The sequence below is a fragment of the Rhinolophus ferrumequinum genome, chromosome 26 (assembly GCF_004115265.2).
Source record: "Rhinolophus ferrumequinum isolate MPI-CBG mRhiFer1 chromosome 26, mRhiFer1_v1.p, whole genome shotgun sequence".
In the NCBI taxonomy this organism is placed as follows: domain Eukaryota; kingdom Metazoa; phylum Chordata; class Mammalia; order Chiroptera; family Rhinolophidae; genus Rhinolophus; species Rhinolophus ferrumequinum.
This window is the reverse complement of record NC_046309.1, coordinates 12090146-12110137: the sequence shown is the minus strand read 5'-3', so window position 1 is coordinate 12110137 and position 19992 is coordinate 12090146. Positions and strand designations below refer to the sequence as shown.

At 41.2% G+C, this 19992-nt stretch overlaps 1 protein-coding gene across 1 annotated transcript in view; it reads right to left on the bottom strand.

Moving 5' to 3' along the window:
• The window catches only part of MTPN (myotrophin), a 53609-nt gene extending 50003 nt beyond the window's left edge, over nt 1-3606 (bottom strand). The window contains exon 1 of the mRNA XM_033098935.1: nt 3259-3606. Within this exon, the coding sequence (XP_032954826.1) occupies nt 3259-3330 (72 nt within the window). The 5' untranslated portion in view covers nt 3331-3606. The remainder of the gene's footprint in view (nt 1-3258) is intronic.
• Between the last annotated feature and the right edge of the window lie 16386 nt (nt 3607-19992).

Sequence of the window (19992 nt, the reverse complement as noted above, 5' to 3'; positions counted from 1 at the left end):
AAAGGTAGAAAATTCCCGAATTTTTAGTTTGGGCAAATGGTTAGATCATGATGTCATCAGTCAAAATGGAGACAACAGAAATAGAAACAGTTCTAAAGAACAAAATATGAGCTCAATTTGGAATTTATCTGAAGAGAGCTATCCATTAGGCAGTCTGGAGCTTCGGCAATTGACTCCAGTGGGAGGAATTAACATACAGGCAAAAATGGGAGGCAAAGGCAAAAATAACGTCACCCAGCGGAAGCAGATCCATGGGAAATGGGGCTACGAAAATCTACTGTGGCTGCTCACGAACATCTTATTTACTGGCTTTCACTCGTTTTTCAATTGAGCAAACTGAATTTTGTGAGATGTTCCTTATAATTTGCATAGTACTTTAAAAGAACGAGAATTTTTCACACCGGTCTGCTGAATACAGATGCTTCAATCTTCCTGAGCATTGTGTCCAACTTCTTCACCATCATGCCAGGCCTAGCTGGCAAAGTGCTTGGGACCTGAAAGGTGCCCAATTAACAATGGATGAATTAACTAAGTATGGTCTGTAGGGTGGTCAAGAAGCCAAACCGTTTCCAATATTGTTTTAATGTTAAAGATAAACATTTATTACTAATTTAAAATTTCTTTATACGCTGCTTTTCCCATTGAGAACCACACAATTTTCAACGATTTGGGAACTCCGAACTGATTTTTTGGAGTTCAAGAACTTACCCAAAACTGACAGTTTCTGCCTAGCCATACTTCAGATTTCCGTATAGAAGTCAGAAGCAGGTAGAAAAACACAATCATTGATTTTTTTAAAATACGAATTTAGAAAGGGAGAATACTACAGTGCTTCACCTACAGGTCCACTCTTATATGTGAAGAACGGGAGAGATCTTCGCAGGAGTACAGATGAGAACATTTTAAAGACTCTCACGTCTTAGAAGGAACACTAGACAAGTCCACGTGTTTCTTCATGGACTTTCTTCGTACACACTTAGATAAATGCACATTACACAAACTCGGAAAACAGGAATGAGTGTTCATAAATCGGTGGACGAAAAAGATGAGTCAATGAATAAGCAGGGGCTGCTAAGCAGAAGACACTGTCCTAAGGACTCGAGAGTGTCAATAAGGGAGCTCAGTAAGCAAAAGCTGGAGTGCTAGTTTTGGGTTACTTTTTGTAATTTTTCATTAACAAAGCAAAAGATATTTTAAGAGACTCGAATTACTCATAAAAACTAAGAAAGGGAAAAGCTCAATGATCTGTTCGTAGGATTAGTTTATAGTCAAACCTTTTTGGATAAACCAGTTAATACTTCCCTTTTACTTTTCTTTGAATGTCTATCCTCCCTTTCATATATATCTTTTTTTATTAATGAGAGTTGGTAGTTGCAGGAAAAACACGAAATCAAACTGAACATAATGACCTAATTTACAAACCACCTGAAAACAAATTAATCCGTCATTATGGGTACATATTTTTACATACATTTTTTTGTGACTGAGAACTCTTCATATATAATTTATCTACCTGGATGTTGACCACGGGAATGTCCTACTAGAAATCTTGGTATCATGCTTTTGCGATTACATTTTAGATCGTGAGAGACAGCATGGAGCAGACAGAGTCTAAGTTTTGGAGTCAGCAGTTCAGTTCTAGCTTCACCACTTGTTATCTCTGTAACTTTGGATTTTTTTTCTTAAGTACCCTCATCTCAGTAATCTTACCCGTAAAATGGGACTCATAAAAGGACTTACTTCACAAGCCTCACAAGGATGATATAAAATAATGCCATCAGGAAGACACTACATAAATTGTGTTATTTTTGTAACTGTAAGCTCAGTCAGTACTGATCAACTTTTCGTATTCCAAGGTTCCACAGTAACAGAAAAACAAAAGCCCACTCATTTCCAGAGTACTACAATGTCCACCACTAGAAAGTGTACCATGGACTGAAGTGATCCAAGTAATTTCTTTCCTTTAATCTTACACTGAAACATCCAGTAAGTCAGGTTTCAGACCGCCACTAGCTGACAAAGCAGTGAACAGTGTCCTAAAAATCCACTGCAAGTAACCCCTAAGCAGGTAATTTGCACGCAATAAGTCTAATTGTAACGGTATTAAACAGAGTAAAAACTATCAATAGTTTGCCTTGCACAATCCTACAAGTTTTAAGAAACTCTGCTTCTGCTTGTTTCCTAACATAGATCTGTGAAGCAAAAACACAGCACCATACTAGTGTTCACAGCCTCTGAAGACCTGAAATCTAGACAGGGTTTTCGCACTTTTTAGGTGAGCAAGATGCTCTCCAGGGTTATGTCATAAAGTTATACGTTTGTCTTGGAAGAGTTCTCTTTCGATTATCGTATCAGAATCACATGCAGTTCTCTCATCATTACAAAAAGCACAGTTTCAGGGTCCAAAGGCAGGCCAGCTCGGAATTTTACCAATCCACTATAATGTGGATTCAGTTTTACACTTTGAGTTCAGTTTTGTGATTAGCTGTCCTCATCATGATTTTACCCTCAAATATACTGTAACTAAACTGCATTACTGTTCACTACTCGTGTAAGCATTTCAGATGGAATCAAGGAGAAAGATGGAGTACCTCAAGTTAACATGCTTGTTTGAAAACTACTCAGATATCTTAAACACTCCCAGATGCCAACTGACACTTGAAGCAAATCTGTATTTGTTGCAGTGGAGGAGAGGAAAAAGGCCACACCCAAAGTTAAGGCTCCCGCAGTGAAGTGATACCAAGTGTCATCGTTTTAACTGTTGCTATTTGGGGTACTTTTTCACGGTGACTGAATACGTTACATTCATTAACCGGCCCACCGTTAATAAAAAAGTTCCTCCGATTCTAATCGCTTAGGCCACTTCACTTAGTAACGGGCAGGTTCAAGATGGAGAATTACCTCATTCAAAGAAAGATCTAACTAACTGGCGTAGACGAGGGCCAAACTCACATGATCAGTGTTCAGAAGTGACTCCAAAGGAGCCGGTTCCCTCTCCTCCCCTCCCCCAAGTGGTCAGGAAAGCAAGAAGAGCCCGGCTGTGTCAACACAGCAGTTACCTGACCCAGAACGCGCCCGCGTGATCGGGACCCCCCTTCAGTGCAGAGGCTCCCCGACTCCCCTCTCGCCTCGGGGCCACCTCCATCCAGGATGTCTCTCCCCTCCCCACCCCCACCCCCGTTCAGCCCCGCTGCCTTCAGCTTCCTCAGCCTCATCTCCATCCCGCCTCCGTACTGTCGCCCACTCGTCGCCGCTTACCTTAGCCACGTAGTCTTTCACCTCATCCAAGTCCCCGTTTTTCAGGGCCCACATGAACTCCTTGTCGCACATTACTGCAGCGGGGCGGGCCAGTTGGCGGGGCAGAAGACGAGGAGGCGGTGGCGGCAGCAAGCGGATACCGCCGGGCGAGAGGGAGACAGGACCGCGCCGAGCCTGAGGGGAGAAGAAGAGAAGGCGGGTGAGGCTGCCAGGCGGGTGAGGCAGTTGGCCGCAGCAACCGTTAGGGCGGGAGAAAGTTCTTTGCGGCCACCGGGCCCAGCCGAACAGGTTCCGCCTGGCCGAGAAGCAGTAGGAGCGTTTACACTTCCGGTTCACTCCCAGCTAGGACCCGCCCCCAACTTCCTCTTCCTCTTCCCCTCCCTGTTCTCAGGAACCCGCCCCGAGGGCCCGGGGGGAAGCAACCCGTGTGCGCAGGCGCAGTGGCAAGGCCCGCGGCCACTGGGTGGAGGCGGAGGAATGGGGCGGGGCTGGGGGGCCGTGGAGGGGATCAGAGGACTGGAAGGGCAGAAAGCGAGCGACGCTGGACAGTTAGTATTTCAGACGGTGTCAGGATGTTGCTGCACACAGGACGGGGCAAAAACTTAACAACAAAAAGAAAAAAACCTCGGAGGGCATCTTGCTCGCCTAAAATTGGCCAGTAGGACTCTTTGATTTGAATTCCTTCCCTCCTGTCTTTTTTCCTTCCCTATCTCCCTGTCTCTTTTCCTCACTTCCTCTTCTATCAAGCATCACTTGGGCTCTTACAAATCATCAATGGTATAGCAAAAAAATAAAAAAAGGATACTTGTGCTCAAGAAACTCTATAATACTTATGACAGCAATGTGAATTTTCTGTGCCAATACTATGTTCTGCGGAAGGAAAACTTCACCGAGGTGGGGAAAATTTTTTACTCATTTCCTTGACAGCAAATGATGTCCAGGACCAAGACATCACTGTGATGCTATGGTGCAGACAAACCTCACTGTCCCCTACAACTGCATTTTAAAAATTCTGTGGTCATGTGTTTTTAAGGGTTTGAAGCTTCAGGACCTTTCTAGTGAAGCCAGTCTACGCTTCCTAGGATTTGGCTGTAATACCTCGAGGCACAGTCACCAGAAGAATTGTGCCTCAACCCTAATGATACGGACGTGCACACATGAGCATGGAGAGATCCAACAAAAACACTTACTGAACTATTATGTATTTAAAGTCACTATGTTCCATTAAACAAATAAAACCAAACTACTTAACTATGCTTGTTGCCATATAACATAAGGGTTCAGAACACAGACTCCGGAACCAGATTGCTGAGTTTTCAATACAGGACCCAACCCTTAACTAATTTTGTGTCACCTTAGGCAAGTTACCTAACTTCTCTCTTCAGTTTTCCACATGTGTAAAATGGCAGACAATAGTGTTCAATAAATGTAATTGGGGGCGAGGGGTGGGAGGCTATCATTTAGAGACAGCAAATAGAGAGAGGTTTCAAACCAAAAGACAAAAAAAAAAATCTCCAAATATTTAACAGCAGCATTGATTGTAATTCTGTTCATTGTACTTTGTGACCATTAGAAATACAATTAATTATATACCTAGTGATGCTACCCTTCTGGAAACAAATTTCAAGGAGGAATTTGTTAGGCAAATCCTGGAGTCCCCATCTCTTTAATTCTTACCTGTGTGATCTTTGATGTAGATCACTCTGGCAGCTCTTGATTTATAGCTTTAGTCCAGACTTCTGTGTGACTCATTCTTATATTTAACTTCTTACTCATTTGAATGTCTCAAAGTTAACATGACCAAAATAGGATTTAATCTCCTCTAGATTTTTAAACCTAATTGTCCCTTAGAATTCCCCATCTGTGTGAATGACACCACCAATCACCCTGTCACTAAAACCAAACACATTGCGGCAAAGATTCTCTCCTTGGCCAAACTCTAGCCAGGTTCCTTTGAGTCCTCGCTTGACTAGGCCTCAACCTTGATCTATAAAAACTAACATAGTTTCTAACAGCTCAAGACCACATCCCTAAGATTGCCCTGGTCCTCCTTAAATTTCCTGCTTGATAAAATTCAAAGCTACCAAAAAATATATATATGTATACATATATATATTTTTCCCATTTGTCCCAGCCAACCCTTGAGGATAGGGTGTCTACCTCCCAGTCTCTGTAGGAGGGTAGAATCCTAACTTCGATAATTGCCAGCTAGCAGACATAGCTGGCCTAATCACATTTATACTGACTAATCTTTTTTAATTTTTCACTTCCATGACTCTACTGATACCCTACTCATGCTATTTTCTCATTCTCTCTTTAAAACACCTACTCATCCCTGTCCAAGTAAAGCTGAGTTCAGTTCACAGTAGACTCTTTTCCCTATTGCCGTAGTTGTTGCTGGTAAAAATCTGTCCTTGCTGCTTCAACTAGTGTCTTGCTTTGTCTTTGACAAAGGAAATCATAAATAACTCCTGTCTTTCCCTCATATTCTGTCCATCAGTAAGTACTTCAAAACATATCTTACATCGTTCACTTCTTGCCATCTTCACTACTGATTTACCCCTCCCTGCCACACCCGTTTCCAGCCCTATCATCTCTGCACTGCTACAGAGCCTCCTAGATGGTCTCCCCATTTTCACTCTTCCTCTTTTCCAAGTGATTCCCCACATAGCCAGAGTTATCTTTTTAAAACATAAATCAAGCATGCACTTCTTGTCCTAAGACCTTTCGGTGGCTTCCTATTGCATTTAGGATAAAATCCTGATTATTTGTTATGGACTTTGGGATACTCCATGATCTGACCCTGACCGTCTCTCCTATCTCGGGACATGCCCCTCCCACTTCCATGGCTTTTTGGTTCCCATAGATCTCATCTTCTGCCAGTTTCAGGAAAAACCAAGCTCATTCCACCCTAGGGCCATTATGCTTGCTGTTTCATGTCTGGAATGTTCTTTTAATTCTTGCTCACTCCTTCTGATCTTTGAGGTCTCAATGCAAATGTCACCTCCTCACAGAGGCCGCCCAGATCACCCACTCAATTAGTTCTGTCATATAGCCCAGTTTTATTTCCCCCTTCACTTCGATAATCACAAATATTTTCATTACTTTTTTTTTGAAACCTTTTTTTTTATGGTGTTCAACAAATATTTCCTTTTGTCTGCCATTTTGGGCACAAGACAGAACTGCTCTTCTTGGCTTCCTATGGTTGAGTAATATCATGTAACTAATTTTGACCTATTAGTTATGAGAAGAAGTAATATGAATCACTTCCACGCTTGCCAATGCAAGACGCTTCAGAGCTCTTTAATCCCTCTGCTATAGCAACCAGCAACTTTCAAGACAGCAGCAGTGGCTACAGTCAATCTGGGTTCCTGAGGGACTAGAATGAGTAGAGCTCCCTTATTATCCCATAATGGATATGTAGTAAAATAATAATTAAACTTGGTTCAAGACACTGAGATGTTGGTGTTTATTACTGTAGCAACATTGAGTGAATCTTGACTAATACAGAAATTTTTGTCAGAAGGGAGCATTTGTTAGAACAAAAACCTTAATTGTGCTAAGAGAATTCTCTCCTTCATTAATTCAAGAACTATTTATTGAGCACCTACTATGAGCCAGTATAGTGATAAATATCTGGCATATAATGTAAAGCAAGATATACAAGATGCTGATCCTCATTAAGCCTAATTTCTAATGCAAGAGGCAGACAATAAATAGGTGTTTTATTCAGAATAGGTTAGATTAGTCTGCAATAACATATAACCCCGCAAACCACAGTGGCTGAAGACAAAAGGTTTATTTCTTATTGATGCTTTCTGTCTAACATGGATGGCAGGGGAATTTGCTTCTCATAGTTACTCAGAAACCCAGGCTGAGATTTGCCACCCTATTGGAGAAACGTACATTGGAGGAACTCACAATGGCAATTAAAAGTAAATGTTCTCGCCTAGAAGTAATTTATAATCACTATGTTCACAACCCAGTTGCTAAAACTAGTCACGTGGCCCCACCCAACCACTAGGGGGCGAGAGAGCTCCAAAGGGTGAAGCTTGAGCTGGCGAGACTAGTGACAACCCCCATCAGTCCTTCTGATCGTTAGATACTAGGTTTACCTTTCTTCCCACAAAATATACACATACCCTCTTCCAGGGAAATAACCCCAAAAGTTCTATTCTATCATAGTTCAAGTTCAAAGTCTATAATCTCACAATAGTTGGGCCGGGATATATCTTCCCTTGATATGGAGACACAGGAACTAAACAAACAAAATATCTGTGCCCCTCCCCCCTCCATACCTAATATACAATGATAGAGTAGGAACAGGATAATCACCACAAACACTTCTCAAAATGGAAAAGACTGGGATACAGATAGCAATCAATAGTCTGTGGCAATTCTGGAATCCTGCCAGGCACACATTGCAAGGGTCTCTACCCTAGAGTAGAAATATTCCCTGATTAGGCTCCAATTCTGATCCATGGTAGGTGCCCCCTTCACTGCATTGTATTCTGTGGTCCTTTGCTTCGCCTTCAAACCTTCTAAGGGAGTTCTCTTGCATTATCCCAAATGTTTTTATGTCAGAATTGTGTTGAATGGCAGAGCATCTAGCTGGCTTTTGAGCATTGCTGGCTAGTGTGGGGAACCGTCCCCCCAATATTCACATGCTGGAATTGGGTGCAGAACCCTTAATTATGTACATATATAAACTTAGAAAAAAATACTAGAAGGAATCACATATTAATCATGCCATTCTCTGAGTTGTGGGCTTATGATTTATTTCTTGCTTTCTTCCCTATACTATTGTCTATTTTCTAAGTTTTCTATTAACAAATAGTAAGAATCAGAAAAATAAAATTATTAGTAAGTCATATCTATGTAGAGCCAAACTTATGTCCAATTGAATTGAAGGAGATTTAGTCATTGTGGTAAGAACTTTATAAAAGTGAGGTGACAAGAAAGAGTCAAAAGTAGATGTAGCTCTAACAGATATAGAAACATAATAGAAATTTACAAGAAATAATTCACTGAATAAATACTAACTCAGTGCCTGCCACTATTTTAAGAATCGACAAGAGAGTGGTAACTAAGACAGATAAGATCTTCATTCCCATGGAGATAAATATTCTAGTAGGGGAGACAGATAATAAACAAATAAATTAATAAGATAATTTCAGTAGTATTTAGTGTTATAAAGACACTAAAAAAGGATGTTATAAAAGTGAATATTGCTGGGGTGGGGGGTAACATTAGCTAATAGGGCAGTCAAAGGCGGCCTCTCTGAGAGCAGAATATTTGAGTTGAGACTTGAATAAAGAGTGAGCCACTCAACCTTCTGTAGGGAGAGCATTCCGGGCAGAAGGAACAGTAACTGCAAAGGCCAAGACAGGTAGAGGCTTGGTAGAATCAGGGACTAGTAGGAATATGTAAGTGAAAAGTCAGGGCATGTCATGACAATAATGTAGACTTACTGAAGGTGTTGTAGGGATTTTCTTGGAGGAGGAGAATGTACGACCTCTAGAATATTACTGACAAACTTTTCAAACGTGGTCAGAACAATGCAGTGCTAACACGGCATTAACATCACACAGAAAGTCTACAGGAGTATCCAATTCAGTTTCCTATTTCTCTTGCATCTCCCAAGTTTTCTTTTAGGTCATGTGCCTCGTGCAGACTCACTCTCACAAAGAGCTAAGACCCTGATAGCTAGACAGTTTTGAGATGAGGTTTCAAAGAACCCTGTTCTTCACTGCGCCCTGATTAAACCCTCCAAAAGTAATGCATGGTTATCAGCAGTGACCATGCAACACGTGCTGATGAATCAGTGAGCAATAGTCCAGGACCAGAGTTGGGGCAGCCTTCAGACCATGTGTGTGCATGTGTATGCAGGGGACGGTGGTAGCTATGAGTCTGGGAGGCCCCAGCATTTGGGCTGGGCACACAACTCGAGCGATGGAGTGTGATACTAGAGCTGCCTGGGTATGTCAACTTCAAAGGCTCTAGATTCATTTTTAGAATGGGAGTAAGCTGAGCTTAAGCCGCCTCAGCTGTGGAAGATGAACATCAGGGCCAGGAAATTATGGCTCTGATCCTCCAGAAACTCTCGTCCTGGGATTGGGTCATGATGGCAGCAGCAGACTCAGCACTTGGCTGGCTTAGCTGAGAGGAGATGAGCCATTTTAGGATGATGGTGAGTGAACTTGACCAGAGATGTTTAATTCAGAGATAAGGAGAGATCCTGATTTACTGTAGACACGTATTTGTGAGCAGAACTTACCCCACTGAGAAATTTGAATTTCTTCTTTGTTCTGAATTACATGTCACCTTTTATATTTAATTATTAAGGATAATTTATCGTCGTCTTGATTATGGAAACAAATGTATGGTTTAGACAAAGTACTATCAATGGAAAATCAGGCTGTTTTTCCTCTTATTAATGCATACCTTTATGGATTCCCAGGCCAGGAACCGCTACTCACCTTTGGCAGGACCTGAATTTTGGAGCACATCCCTGGGTTGAAATGAATAGCCTCTGAAGTGTAAATTGTGCAATCCTGAACCTGTAATAGAAAAGGCAAATGTCACACTGTCACAAAGGACAGCAATTGCTAAAATGGACCTTTAGGGAACTATCCCAGACTGGATGGAGTAAGAGAGAGACTTAGCTTGCAAAGTCTGCCTCACTGAGTTAGGTTTGTGACACAACTAAAGACCTCTGAGAAGAAAGAGCTAAAATCTCATTGGACTATTAAATAGCAATCCGTGTTCAAGAACAGGCATCAGTAAATTGCTGGTGCTGATTACGGTGACAATAGGAGACAGTGTAAAGTCTGATCCTGTGCATAAGGAATAACTTCCAAAAACATGCCTGTAGCTGAAGGGAAATGGATTTTTGATTCAATATTCACACATCAAAATGTCTGTATTTATAACACTGCCAACTATAATAATTCTGAAATGTCTTGCTTCATACACACTTACTAAAGAATACCTATGGGCGAAGCAACCATTTTATGAAATTGAAAGGTAGGTAACTAGGAAAGGCAGACAATAGTAATGTGTGTGGCTGGGTAATTAATGCCTATAATTCACTTCGTTGTGAATTGACTAACTCATTCCACGGTCTCTGACGTCGTGTTTTGTGCTGTTCACTCAGGGGAGCAATACAAGGAGGCAAGAGGAGTGGGTCTCCACGACCTCCTCCTCAAAAAGCTCTGCACCTCATCAACAGTCAATTCATGAATACCATCCAATGCTCAAAGCCAAAGGACTGTAATTGTCCTTTATGCCTTTCATTTCTTTATAGCTGTCCTTAAGTGTTTTGTTTTCCCATCCAATACTACAGGGTAGAGGCAACAGGGAACTCAATTTATTTGGGAAACCTTCAAATGTTTAGATCCTGCAGTGACTCAATGAATAATGGTCTCAACATTGCCAGGGACTCCAAGGTAGATGGCAAGACTTTGAATATTTCTGCTAACTTGAAGGAAATGTACTAAGGGAAAAAGAGAACAGCCGTTCAAACTTCCACGAGCTGTGTTTTCGTAAAACATACAGTATCCAAGTCGTCAATAAAAAGGGCTTGTAAATAGTAAGACTGACAAAAATATTATGTGTCAATATATGCAACACATTTATGTTTATTTTCTATGGCTTGAAGTATATTTCTGTTTAAAAGAGTACAGACGTTTATTTGTTCTTTCTTTGATTTATTTGATGCCATAGATTTTTTTTTCAACCACACATCATAAGATTGTTCTTATGAGAAAATACAGTATTTCATGATTCATTTTATTTTCTACCCGCGGGCACTGTATAGTAAAAATACTGAGCCACCTGTAATTTATTTTTTTCTAAATTTGGGGAAGGTCCAATTGCAGTGTAACCCTTTCCTACTCTTCATAACATATGGCTATATAAATTCACTGTCTATATGGGTAGGAGCAAGTGTAATAAAAATGCATGTTATAGAAATGATGATTTTGTTGCTAAAAGCAAATGCTTAACTGGTTTAATGTGTGATATCCTCATCAGGGAGGCCTACACATATTAACCACAGGGAAGTAGGACATGGAAAGGAGTTGCAGAGAAGACAAATAATACTGGTAAAAACAAGCATTCTGCTGCTTTATAGATTATTAAATGGTTTTACATTATTTCATCTGATCAAACTACCCTGTGAAGTTAGTTTTATTATGTCATTTAGCAGGTGACGAAATGAAGTGGGGAGAGGTTATGAGACTTGCCAAGGCCACATTGGGTGGAGAAGCTGGTTGCCCATCCGGGCTTTAGGTTGATACTGTTTAGAAAAACTGGGGCCAGACTTACCCAGTGTGGTGAGAATAGGAGTTGGATTTGTTAAAGTCCCAGGTTCAAATTCATATAACCGAGTAAAAGCATTTCAGAAAAGGCTCAAAACCAAGGAGTACTTACCAAGGTAAATTTGTTCAAAGAATTTTCAGAACGGGGGATCAGGGTGTGGCTTCATCTGCCACAGTTCAGGCTTGAGGATGAGATCTGGGGTGACCAGTCAGAAAGAATCGTGCTTCTTTAAAGAGCTGAGAGCAGGAAGAGAAGTCTCTAGGCCATGCAAGGAAAGAGCTGTGGAGTGAGGAAGGAAAACTAGAAATGCTGCGAAGGTCATTGAGTTCATATTAGGGTTTCTTAACCTTGGCATTAGTGACATACTCAGTGGGATAATTCTCTGTTGTGGGGAGCAGTCTTGTACACTGTAGGGTGTTTGGCAACATCCCTGGTCTCTACCCACTAGATGTCAGTAGCATTGTCCCTCCCCATACCCGGTGGTGACAACCAAATTGTCTCCAGACATTGCCAAGTGTTCTCCAAGGGGCAAAGTCACCCCTGGTTGAGAACCATTATTTAAGGTGAATCAAGCTGAATTAAGAAACCAAGGTTGTATACCTCAAGTTTACCAACTTGTACACAGATTGCATCTCAACATTTTTTTTCTCACGCTGTTTTAATGTATTTTTAAAGCAATGTGATCAACTTGCCAAGTGTATGCTTATTGAGCAAACTTCTATGGATGTGTAGTATGAGGGGAAAATAAAAGGACTCAAGAAAAAAATCCCAGATTCTTGAGATAATGGCGGTAGACTATTACCTGAAGCAGAAATTTCCTGAGTGTCCTGTTTTTCACATCACATGTAAGCTGTTGGTAGACATGTAAAATGGTACAATCCTTTTGGAGGACCATTTGGCCTTGACCTTGGTGTCACAGACTCCTTCTCTAGCGTGTGCAAGAGACTCTACTTCATATTAAGCTCCCTGGTGCCAAATCACAAGGGCCCAGAGCTGTCCTTTGTGAAGTTTCTGATGACAGAAATTCTCATGACTGTCTCCTATATAAATAAAATAAAAATACCATGAGCCATAAGATTTTGAATTTCTTCCAAGAAAGTCATAAACAGAGACAACTTAATTTTTAAAGGGCAAGATGCTGGTAACATCACAGCTTCTGAGTGTTAAAAGAGTACGAGGCTTGGTAGAAAAATATAATATGCAATTAATGATTTTCTGGGGGTGGAAAATCCATCAGTGGAAAAAGAAGAACGCAAATAAATCAGTCAAACCACAGTATTTTAACCAATCTTGCATCCTAGCTCCAAGACTACCATTTCAACCTAGAAAGGCATATAATGAGGGATGTAAATCCTTGAGAGAACTTCCTTGCTGGAACCTACTGAATTTTGAGTACATGGATTCAAAAATGATACTTATCATGGAGAATTCATTAATGACCCCTTTGGTGGACACCTGCCTTTAAAAATTATTTTGGCTTTTCAGCATTGGAATGCTCATCTTATGTTGTGGAAATCCCCCTTCTAACGAGGGGAAACAGGCCTATTCACATCACAGGATATGAAAATGCCAACTCCTGGCTTTTCTGGCACCACTCTGAGATGCAGTCTCCATCAGTCAGATGGTGCCAGCTGAGAACCCAGAGCCGGTGATGGGACAGCTGTGAGACTTGAATTGTGGTGGTGACCGCTGAAGGAAGACAGAGTTCCTTAGGGCAGTTGGCCGTATGCAGCATCTGGGCCAGGGGGTGTTGGTTGTGTAAGCTATAACCTCTGAGGTTCAGTGGTGACCATGGCAGTAGTGGGAACAGAGAGGACAGGGGGTCTCACCAGACAGGCTCTGCCTTCTGAGTTTCGATGTTGTCATCGGCTGTACAGCCCCGTGCCAGTTCGCCAGTTTGTCCAGTAGTTCTCGGAGCCACTCCTACGTGTTTAATAAATCCCGTTTTCTGCTCCGGCTGGAGTTGTATTTTGTTGCCTGCAACTCAGAACTCCAAGGGATACAATCATTAACTCCTAAGAATCACATTAACAGCAATAGAAACAGAATTTTTTTTTCAACACAAAATTCAGTATGGCGGTCGTAGTAGTAATAACAATAGTAGTGAATACTTCTTGAGCACTTACTCTCTTCCAGGCATTGTTCTAAGTTTGCCACATTTATGGACTTGTTAAGTCCTGACACCAATCCTATGACAAACTCAGGCACAGGGACATGCAGGACTGGTAAAAATGCAGAGCTGGGCTTTGAATGTGAGCAATTCGATGCCAGAACCCATGTTTTTAATAGTTATCAAGCAAATATCTGCCATATTTGCTAAGAAACTCCCTTTTTCATTGCTCTTTTAATTTTTTCATATTTCTCCAGGGAAAGAGCCTCTATTTTTTCCCTTGATCACCTAATTCAAGAGGCTTTACCTTTCATAGTGAGGGATAAAAGAGCTACAACTGGCACAACTACTCAGCCAGAATAGAGTTGTCATTCCTTCACTCATTCAGCAAACATTTAATAAGCACCTGTGACGGGCAGACTCCTAAAATGACCCTTAATGTGATGAGATATCACTTCCATGATTAGTTCACATAAAACTGTAACTTCTGTCTTGCTAGCAAACTCTATTTCCTTCTTGGCTTGCATGGCATCCAATGAGCTGCCATGTTGGGGAGGCTCGCATGGCCAGGAACACAAGACAGCATCCAGACAACATACAGCTAGGAACCGAAGCCTTCGTTCTAAGAGAACTGAACTCTGCCAACAACCACGTGAGCTTGGAAGTAGACCCTTCCCCAGTCAAGCTTTCAGATGACACTGCAGCCTTGGCTAACACCTTGAGGGCAGACCTGTGAGAAACACCGAAGCAGAGCACTCAGCTAAGCCATGTTCAGGATTCCTGACTCACAGAAACTGTGGTATCATAGAGGTGTGTTTTTTTAAGCTGCTGAGTTTGTGATAATTTGTTGTGCAGCACTCCGTAGCCTGTACAATACCTTTCTGTGTGCCCAGCACTTTTTCTAGGTTGACCCGGTACCTGCCTTCATGAAACTTAGGAAAGAAATGAACACTATAACTTCAGGTAGTCATTAGTGCTCTGAGGAAAACAAAATGTTTGGAGGCTGCTCTCTTTAGGTAGCCCCTAAACGCACATGGGACTATTTATACGAAAGGAAATGAAAACTTCCTTTCTTGAGTTGCAGGAGCCACATTTGAAGTGCCCCATTGGCACTGGTGGCTTTGCTTTGGCGACTGTATTGAATAGCACTGATTATACAACATTTCCATCAGAGGAAGTTCTGTCAGGCAGTGCTATGGCAGACAATGACGGGCAATGAAGGACTTTCAAATGAGACACTAGGGAAGGCTTCTCTGAGACAGAGTTATTGGAGGCATGACCAGGAGGACAAGAAAAAGCCAGATCTGCAAACATGGGAGGCAGGGCACGAGGCAGAAGGAACAAGATGCATATAGCCCGTCGGGTGGGAACTATTATGATGTGTTTGAAGACAGTGTGGTGTGGTCTTCCTAAGACAGGAGGAGAGGCGTAGGTGAGGTAGGAGAGGGAAGCTAAGGGGCTGGCCGCTGGGTCATGGTCCTGGGTTAGGGGCTTGGATTGTAGTCTACGTGGGAAGCTTTGGAGGTTTTAAGCAGAGGAGTCACATGATGTGATGTATGTGGGTGTTCTCAACAAACCACTTTGACTGGGGAGAATTGATTGTTGGGGGTAATAACCAACAACTGATTGTTGGGAGACATAGGTAGACCACTCCGGAGACTATCGCCATAGCCTAGGTGATTACAGATTGAGCTGGAGAGAGGGAGGGCTGTTCAGATTGAGAAATAGACAAGGGGTCTATTTTAGAGGCACTGCTGACAAGACTTGATGGATTGCATGGGGGAGGGCATGAGAAAGGGAGGAGTCAAGGATTGTATCTACAATTTTGATTTGAAGAAAAGGTTGGATGGTGGCAGGGATAGGGAAGACTGGGGGGAAAACAGGTCTAGAGGGCACAAATGAATGGCTCTCTTCTGGTCGTGTTAAGTATGAGATGCCTTTTGGACATCGAGGTAGGGAGGTAAAGTGGATCCTTAGCTATGTCTCTGGAGTTCTGTGAAGTCAGAGCCTGAGATATAAACTGGAGCCACCGGCAGATAAATGCTCCCTAAAGTCATGGGACTAAAGGAGATTATGGGGGGAGGGAGAGCAGTAGGGGAAGCTCAGAGACAGAACAGAGCCCCCAAGGGCACGCCAACATTTGAAGAGGAGGAAGAAAACAGAAGAACACGATGCATATCACATTGTTCTTCTCTCCCTTTCTCTTTTTATTTCAGGAAGAACTGGGTTAGCACTGAAAAGATTCATTCCTAAGAGGGAGATCTACTAGACTTTTGTGCAGCAGTACCTGTCTGTTATTCAAAAAGTGAAACTGGGGGCTAGTGGTGGTGGTAGGAGAGAGAGGAATTAAATTACAAGAAAATTCTAACTCATGCGTCATGGAGGCCCAGAAGGTTCACCTCTCCAATCTCATCTTCTGCCAGAACACCCCTGGCTCACCAGGTTCTAGCCACTGTGGTCTTTCAGGCCCTCAGACATGCTAATCCTTCTCACCTCAGGACATTTGCACATATGCCTTCCTCTGGCTGCCTCTTTCCCCCTTATCTTGACCACTCTACCTTGTTTTCCTAGCTCAGCAATTTTTTTTGTTTCCTATATAGCACTTACTCCAATTTAAATTATTTTACTTTTTAGCTGCCTCTCCTGATAGAATATAATCTTCACAAATGAAGTAACCAATTTATCTTTTTTTTTTTTTTTTTACCCTTGTGTTATCAGTGCTTGGGGATAAGTACTTGTTGGGTAAATATCCTCAGTGCCTGGGGATAAATATTTGTTGGGTAAAGGAATTTATTTGTTGAATGTTGAATACCAAAAGTTATTTAAGAGGTTATATCTTATTTAAGCCACTCAACTCTATAGTATATATTTATTCTCATTTTATAGATGAGATGACAAAGGCTGAAAAAGGTTGAGTAACTTGGTGAAACTCAGCCAGCTAATAAGTAGTTGAGGCGGATCCAGGTACTCTAAAGTGGGTGGAGTACAAGGTAGCAGAAATATGGGCCACGTGAGGAAGCAGAAGCTGGAGTAATATGTCCAACAACAAGACTTAACTGCCATTGACGTGGCAGAGGTCTTGAGTACTGCTGATTGAAATAGAATCAGGGCCTGGGCTGAGTTTCAAAGGCGCAGCGCAGTGATGGTGAAAGCATGAAATGTGGGTTGTACTGTTTAACAGAGCTGTTCAAAAACAAGATGGGGAAGAAGAGTGGGAACCAGGGCTTTACTTGAAAACAGGGCACAAAGGAGTCAGACAAGCAAGTCAGTCCTGGTTCACTGACTGCACTCATCCGGCAGACTCCTTCCTGACACCTGGGAAAAACAGAGGGACTGCAGACATGAAGAAATCTGGTAGAGAGGCCCATGATTTTTAGGGGTATAGCCACCCTTCGTGCATGTCTAGTGTGCTTATTACTATTTATTTGGGAGATTATTTTGTTTATGTTTGTCTCTCTGTGGACTCCATGAGGGCTGTTTGCGGTCTGCTTTGCTCAGTGTTGTATTATAATGCCTAACGTAACAGCACTAGTAGAGACCAGTAAATATTGAATGAATAAATAATAACAAAAATGACAGCGATACTAATAGAAAACACAGTGGGCACATGGTATGCACCAGGTACCGTGGAAGCACTTCACACATATTAACTCAGCTACTTCTTCCAACAACTATGGGATAGGAATAGTCATTTCCCACATTTTATAGATGAAGAAACTGAGGCTCAGAGAGGTTAAGTACGTCACTCAAGGTCACACAGTGAATAAGGGGCAGAGTTGGGACTGGAATGTTGCTTTAGAGACCATGCTCTCTACCACTTGGCTGCACCGCCTTTACATGAATGAACACGTGCACAAATGATTGTACTAAGGACCACCTGGCAGGTCTGCTTTTGGACAGGGAGCATTCTAAGACTATTCTCAAAGCCAGATTTTTCTTTTAAGGAGGAAGATTGCTGACATCCTGTCCGCCTGGCCTTTCATAAGCTCCATGAAGGGAGCACTTTGGCCTACAGATAACTGGATGTATAAGGCATATAGCTGGGATACAGCCAGACGAAGAGAGGCACACTGCAAATAACAGCAGACTTCCAGGAAGGACATCCTGAGAATATAGTTCAGGATGAGCGTGGCATCAGAGGAAACGGGTGTGAGGCACCCAAACACATGGGTCAGACTGGAGGGCTGGGAAGGACCCTGCAGGGGTAAACTGAATAGCACTTCCTAAACATAGTTTTGTTTTCAGATACGAAAAAGGTACAGGGGTGAAAAAAATTCAATGATAAGTTAGCATCAAAGTAAACACCTATGCATTTTATTTCTTGGTTATAAAAAAACCTTGGATTAAAAGCTACATTTAAAAATGTTATAACAGAGTGCATCTAACTGTATGTAGAAATACTTCAAAATGGGATTGATAATCTTACTTCAATCGTAGACTGTTATGGTCTTCATTACGGTTTATGAAATAATGGTAGCGTTTAAGGTCCTGTGCTTTTAAAAATTCATTTTCTTTTTTTCTGTGACTCTGCTTCCATTTCCTAATCTATTACTGATACTGCGAGTTGTACTAAAGACCATTTAAAATAATATAAATTAGTTCTCCACATTACCCTGCAACCTAAATTGAAAACAAATATTTCTTTAAAAGCAATTACAAATTTCCATGCCTATTACTCTCTTCACACATATTACAGAAGTTAAGTGCTTTATGTTAGAGAAGTTAATATAAAGTCATTCTTAGCTACATTCATTCTTCTCTGTATGTGTTAGAGCAAGTAAAATAAAGTGATAGGAACATGAGACTTCAAGCATTTTCATCATATGTTTGGCAAACTATGAAAATTAACATTTGAAAATTCCTTCATTCTGTTGACATCTTGTTATTGTTTAGCCATCATAAAGGTGGAAATATGAAACTATTTCAGATGGCTACATATTATTATGACTAACGTGGAAAACTACATCAATAAACACAAAACATAGCAATAATTATAATGTTTGCATAAGATTTTGAGAAATATTTTTCACATATATTGTTCTTATTTAATACTTGTAAAAATTCTAGGAAGTTGATAAAATCATTTTCATTTTAGTGTTGAGGGAATAGATTCCAAGGATAAACTTACCCACAATAGTAGATGGTGCGGTTGGAATTTGAATCCAGTTTTCTGACTTCCGAATCTGTACAATTTTTATTACACGAAGCTGCCTTCACATAGAAGAACTAGTGTGGAAAAAAAGATAATAGATTAAGAAAAGCTAATGGATTTGGATCTTAACATTGGGTTTAAGATGATTTTAGGATTTGCAAAAATAAGTGTTTAGGAAATAGGTGTAGATATTTGGTTTGGTGTTTAAGAAAATTGCCAATGGTGAAATGAGTCCTTTGCAGTCCAGGTACATTTTACTCTTTCCAGGTAGAAGATATAGAGCCATGGCACATGTCCTCTCTTCTTTAATGAGAAGCATACTCTGAGAAGTGTGGCACTTTGCATAAACTCTGGAGGCAGACCTGGGATCCATTCCCAGTTCTGTCACCTCCTAGCTAAGCAAACACGGACAAGTGAATTCACTCTTGTAAAACTCAGTTTCTTCATCTGCAGAATGTGGACGGATGAAGTACGGATGTGAAGAGACTTCTTTTTTTCTAATGAAGAATGAAATAGTTTATGTAAAGGTACCCAACAAATTGCATCAGGTATATTATAATCTATTATCTTAATATCCCGTTTGAGAGACTAAAATGCCTCCAAAGAAAAGAAGACAGTGTGTGTGTGAAATATTTTAATAGCTTACACATGAAGACACAATCTCTGTAAGTAGAACATGGCCCACACCCAAACAGAGACAAGTATTAGTAATGTGACTTCTAAATTTTCTGAGGTTTCTAATTCCAATAATTTGTGCCATAGTTTGCATAAATCAACTTATTTCTGCCCCAGGGAATGTGTTCACTCTAACCGTCTGAAACTCTCCTCTGACACACTGACAATCATGAGAGCATATGGCTGGTTTCTGGCTGAAAAGATGCAGAGGACAATACCTGTAAATTGGGGGCTAATATGAAATTCTGAGCATCTGCTGATAGCGACTTTCTGGCCTCACTCTGGGACTGTTTTGAGTGACTGCTGAGCGGCTCAAGGTATCATAAAGAGTTTCAGCAGGACTGAGGACTGGATTCGTTTTTACCATGGTAAACTAGCTAAAACTCGTTTTAGGAACTGGACGTTATTTCGAAATTGTTGCAATGGGTAGTTTGTCATCATTGATTTGCATAAATATATCCATGTATTATTTATT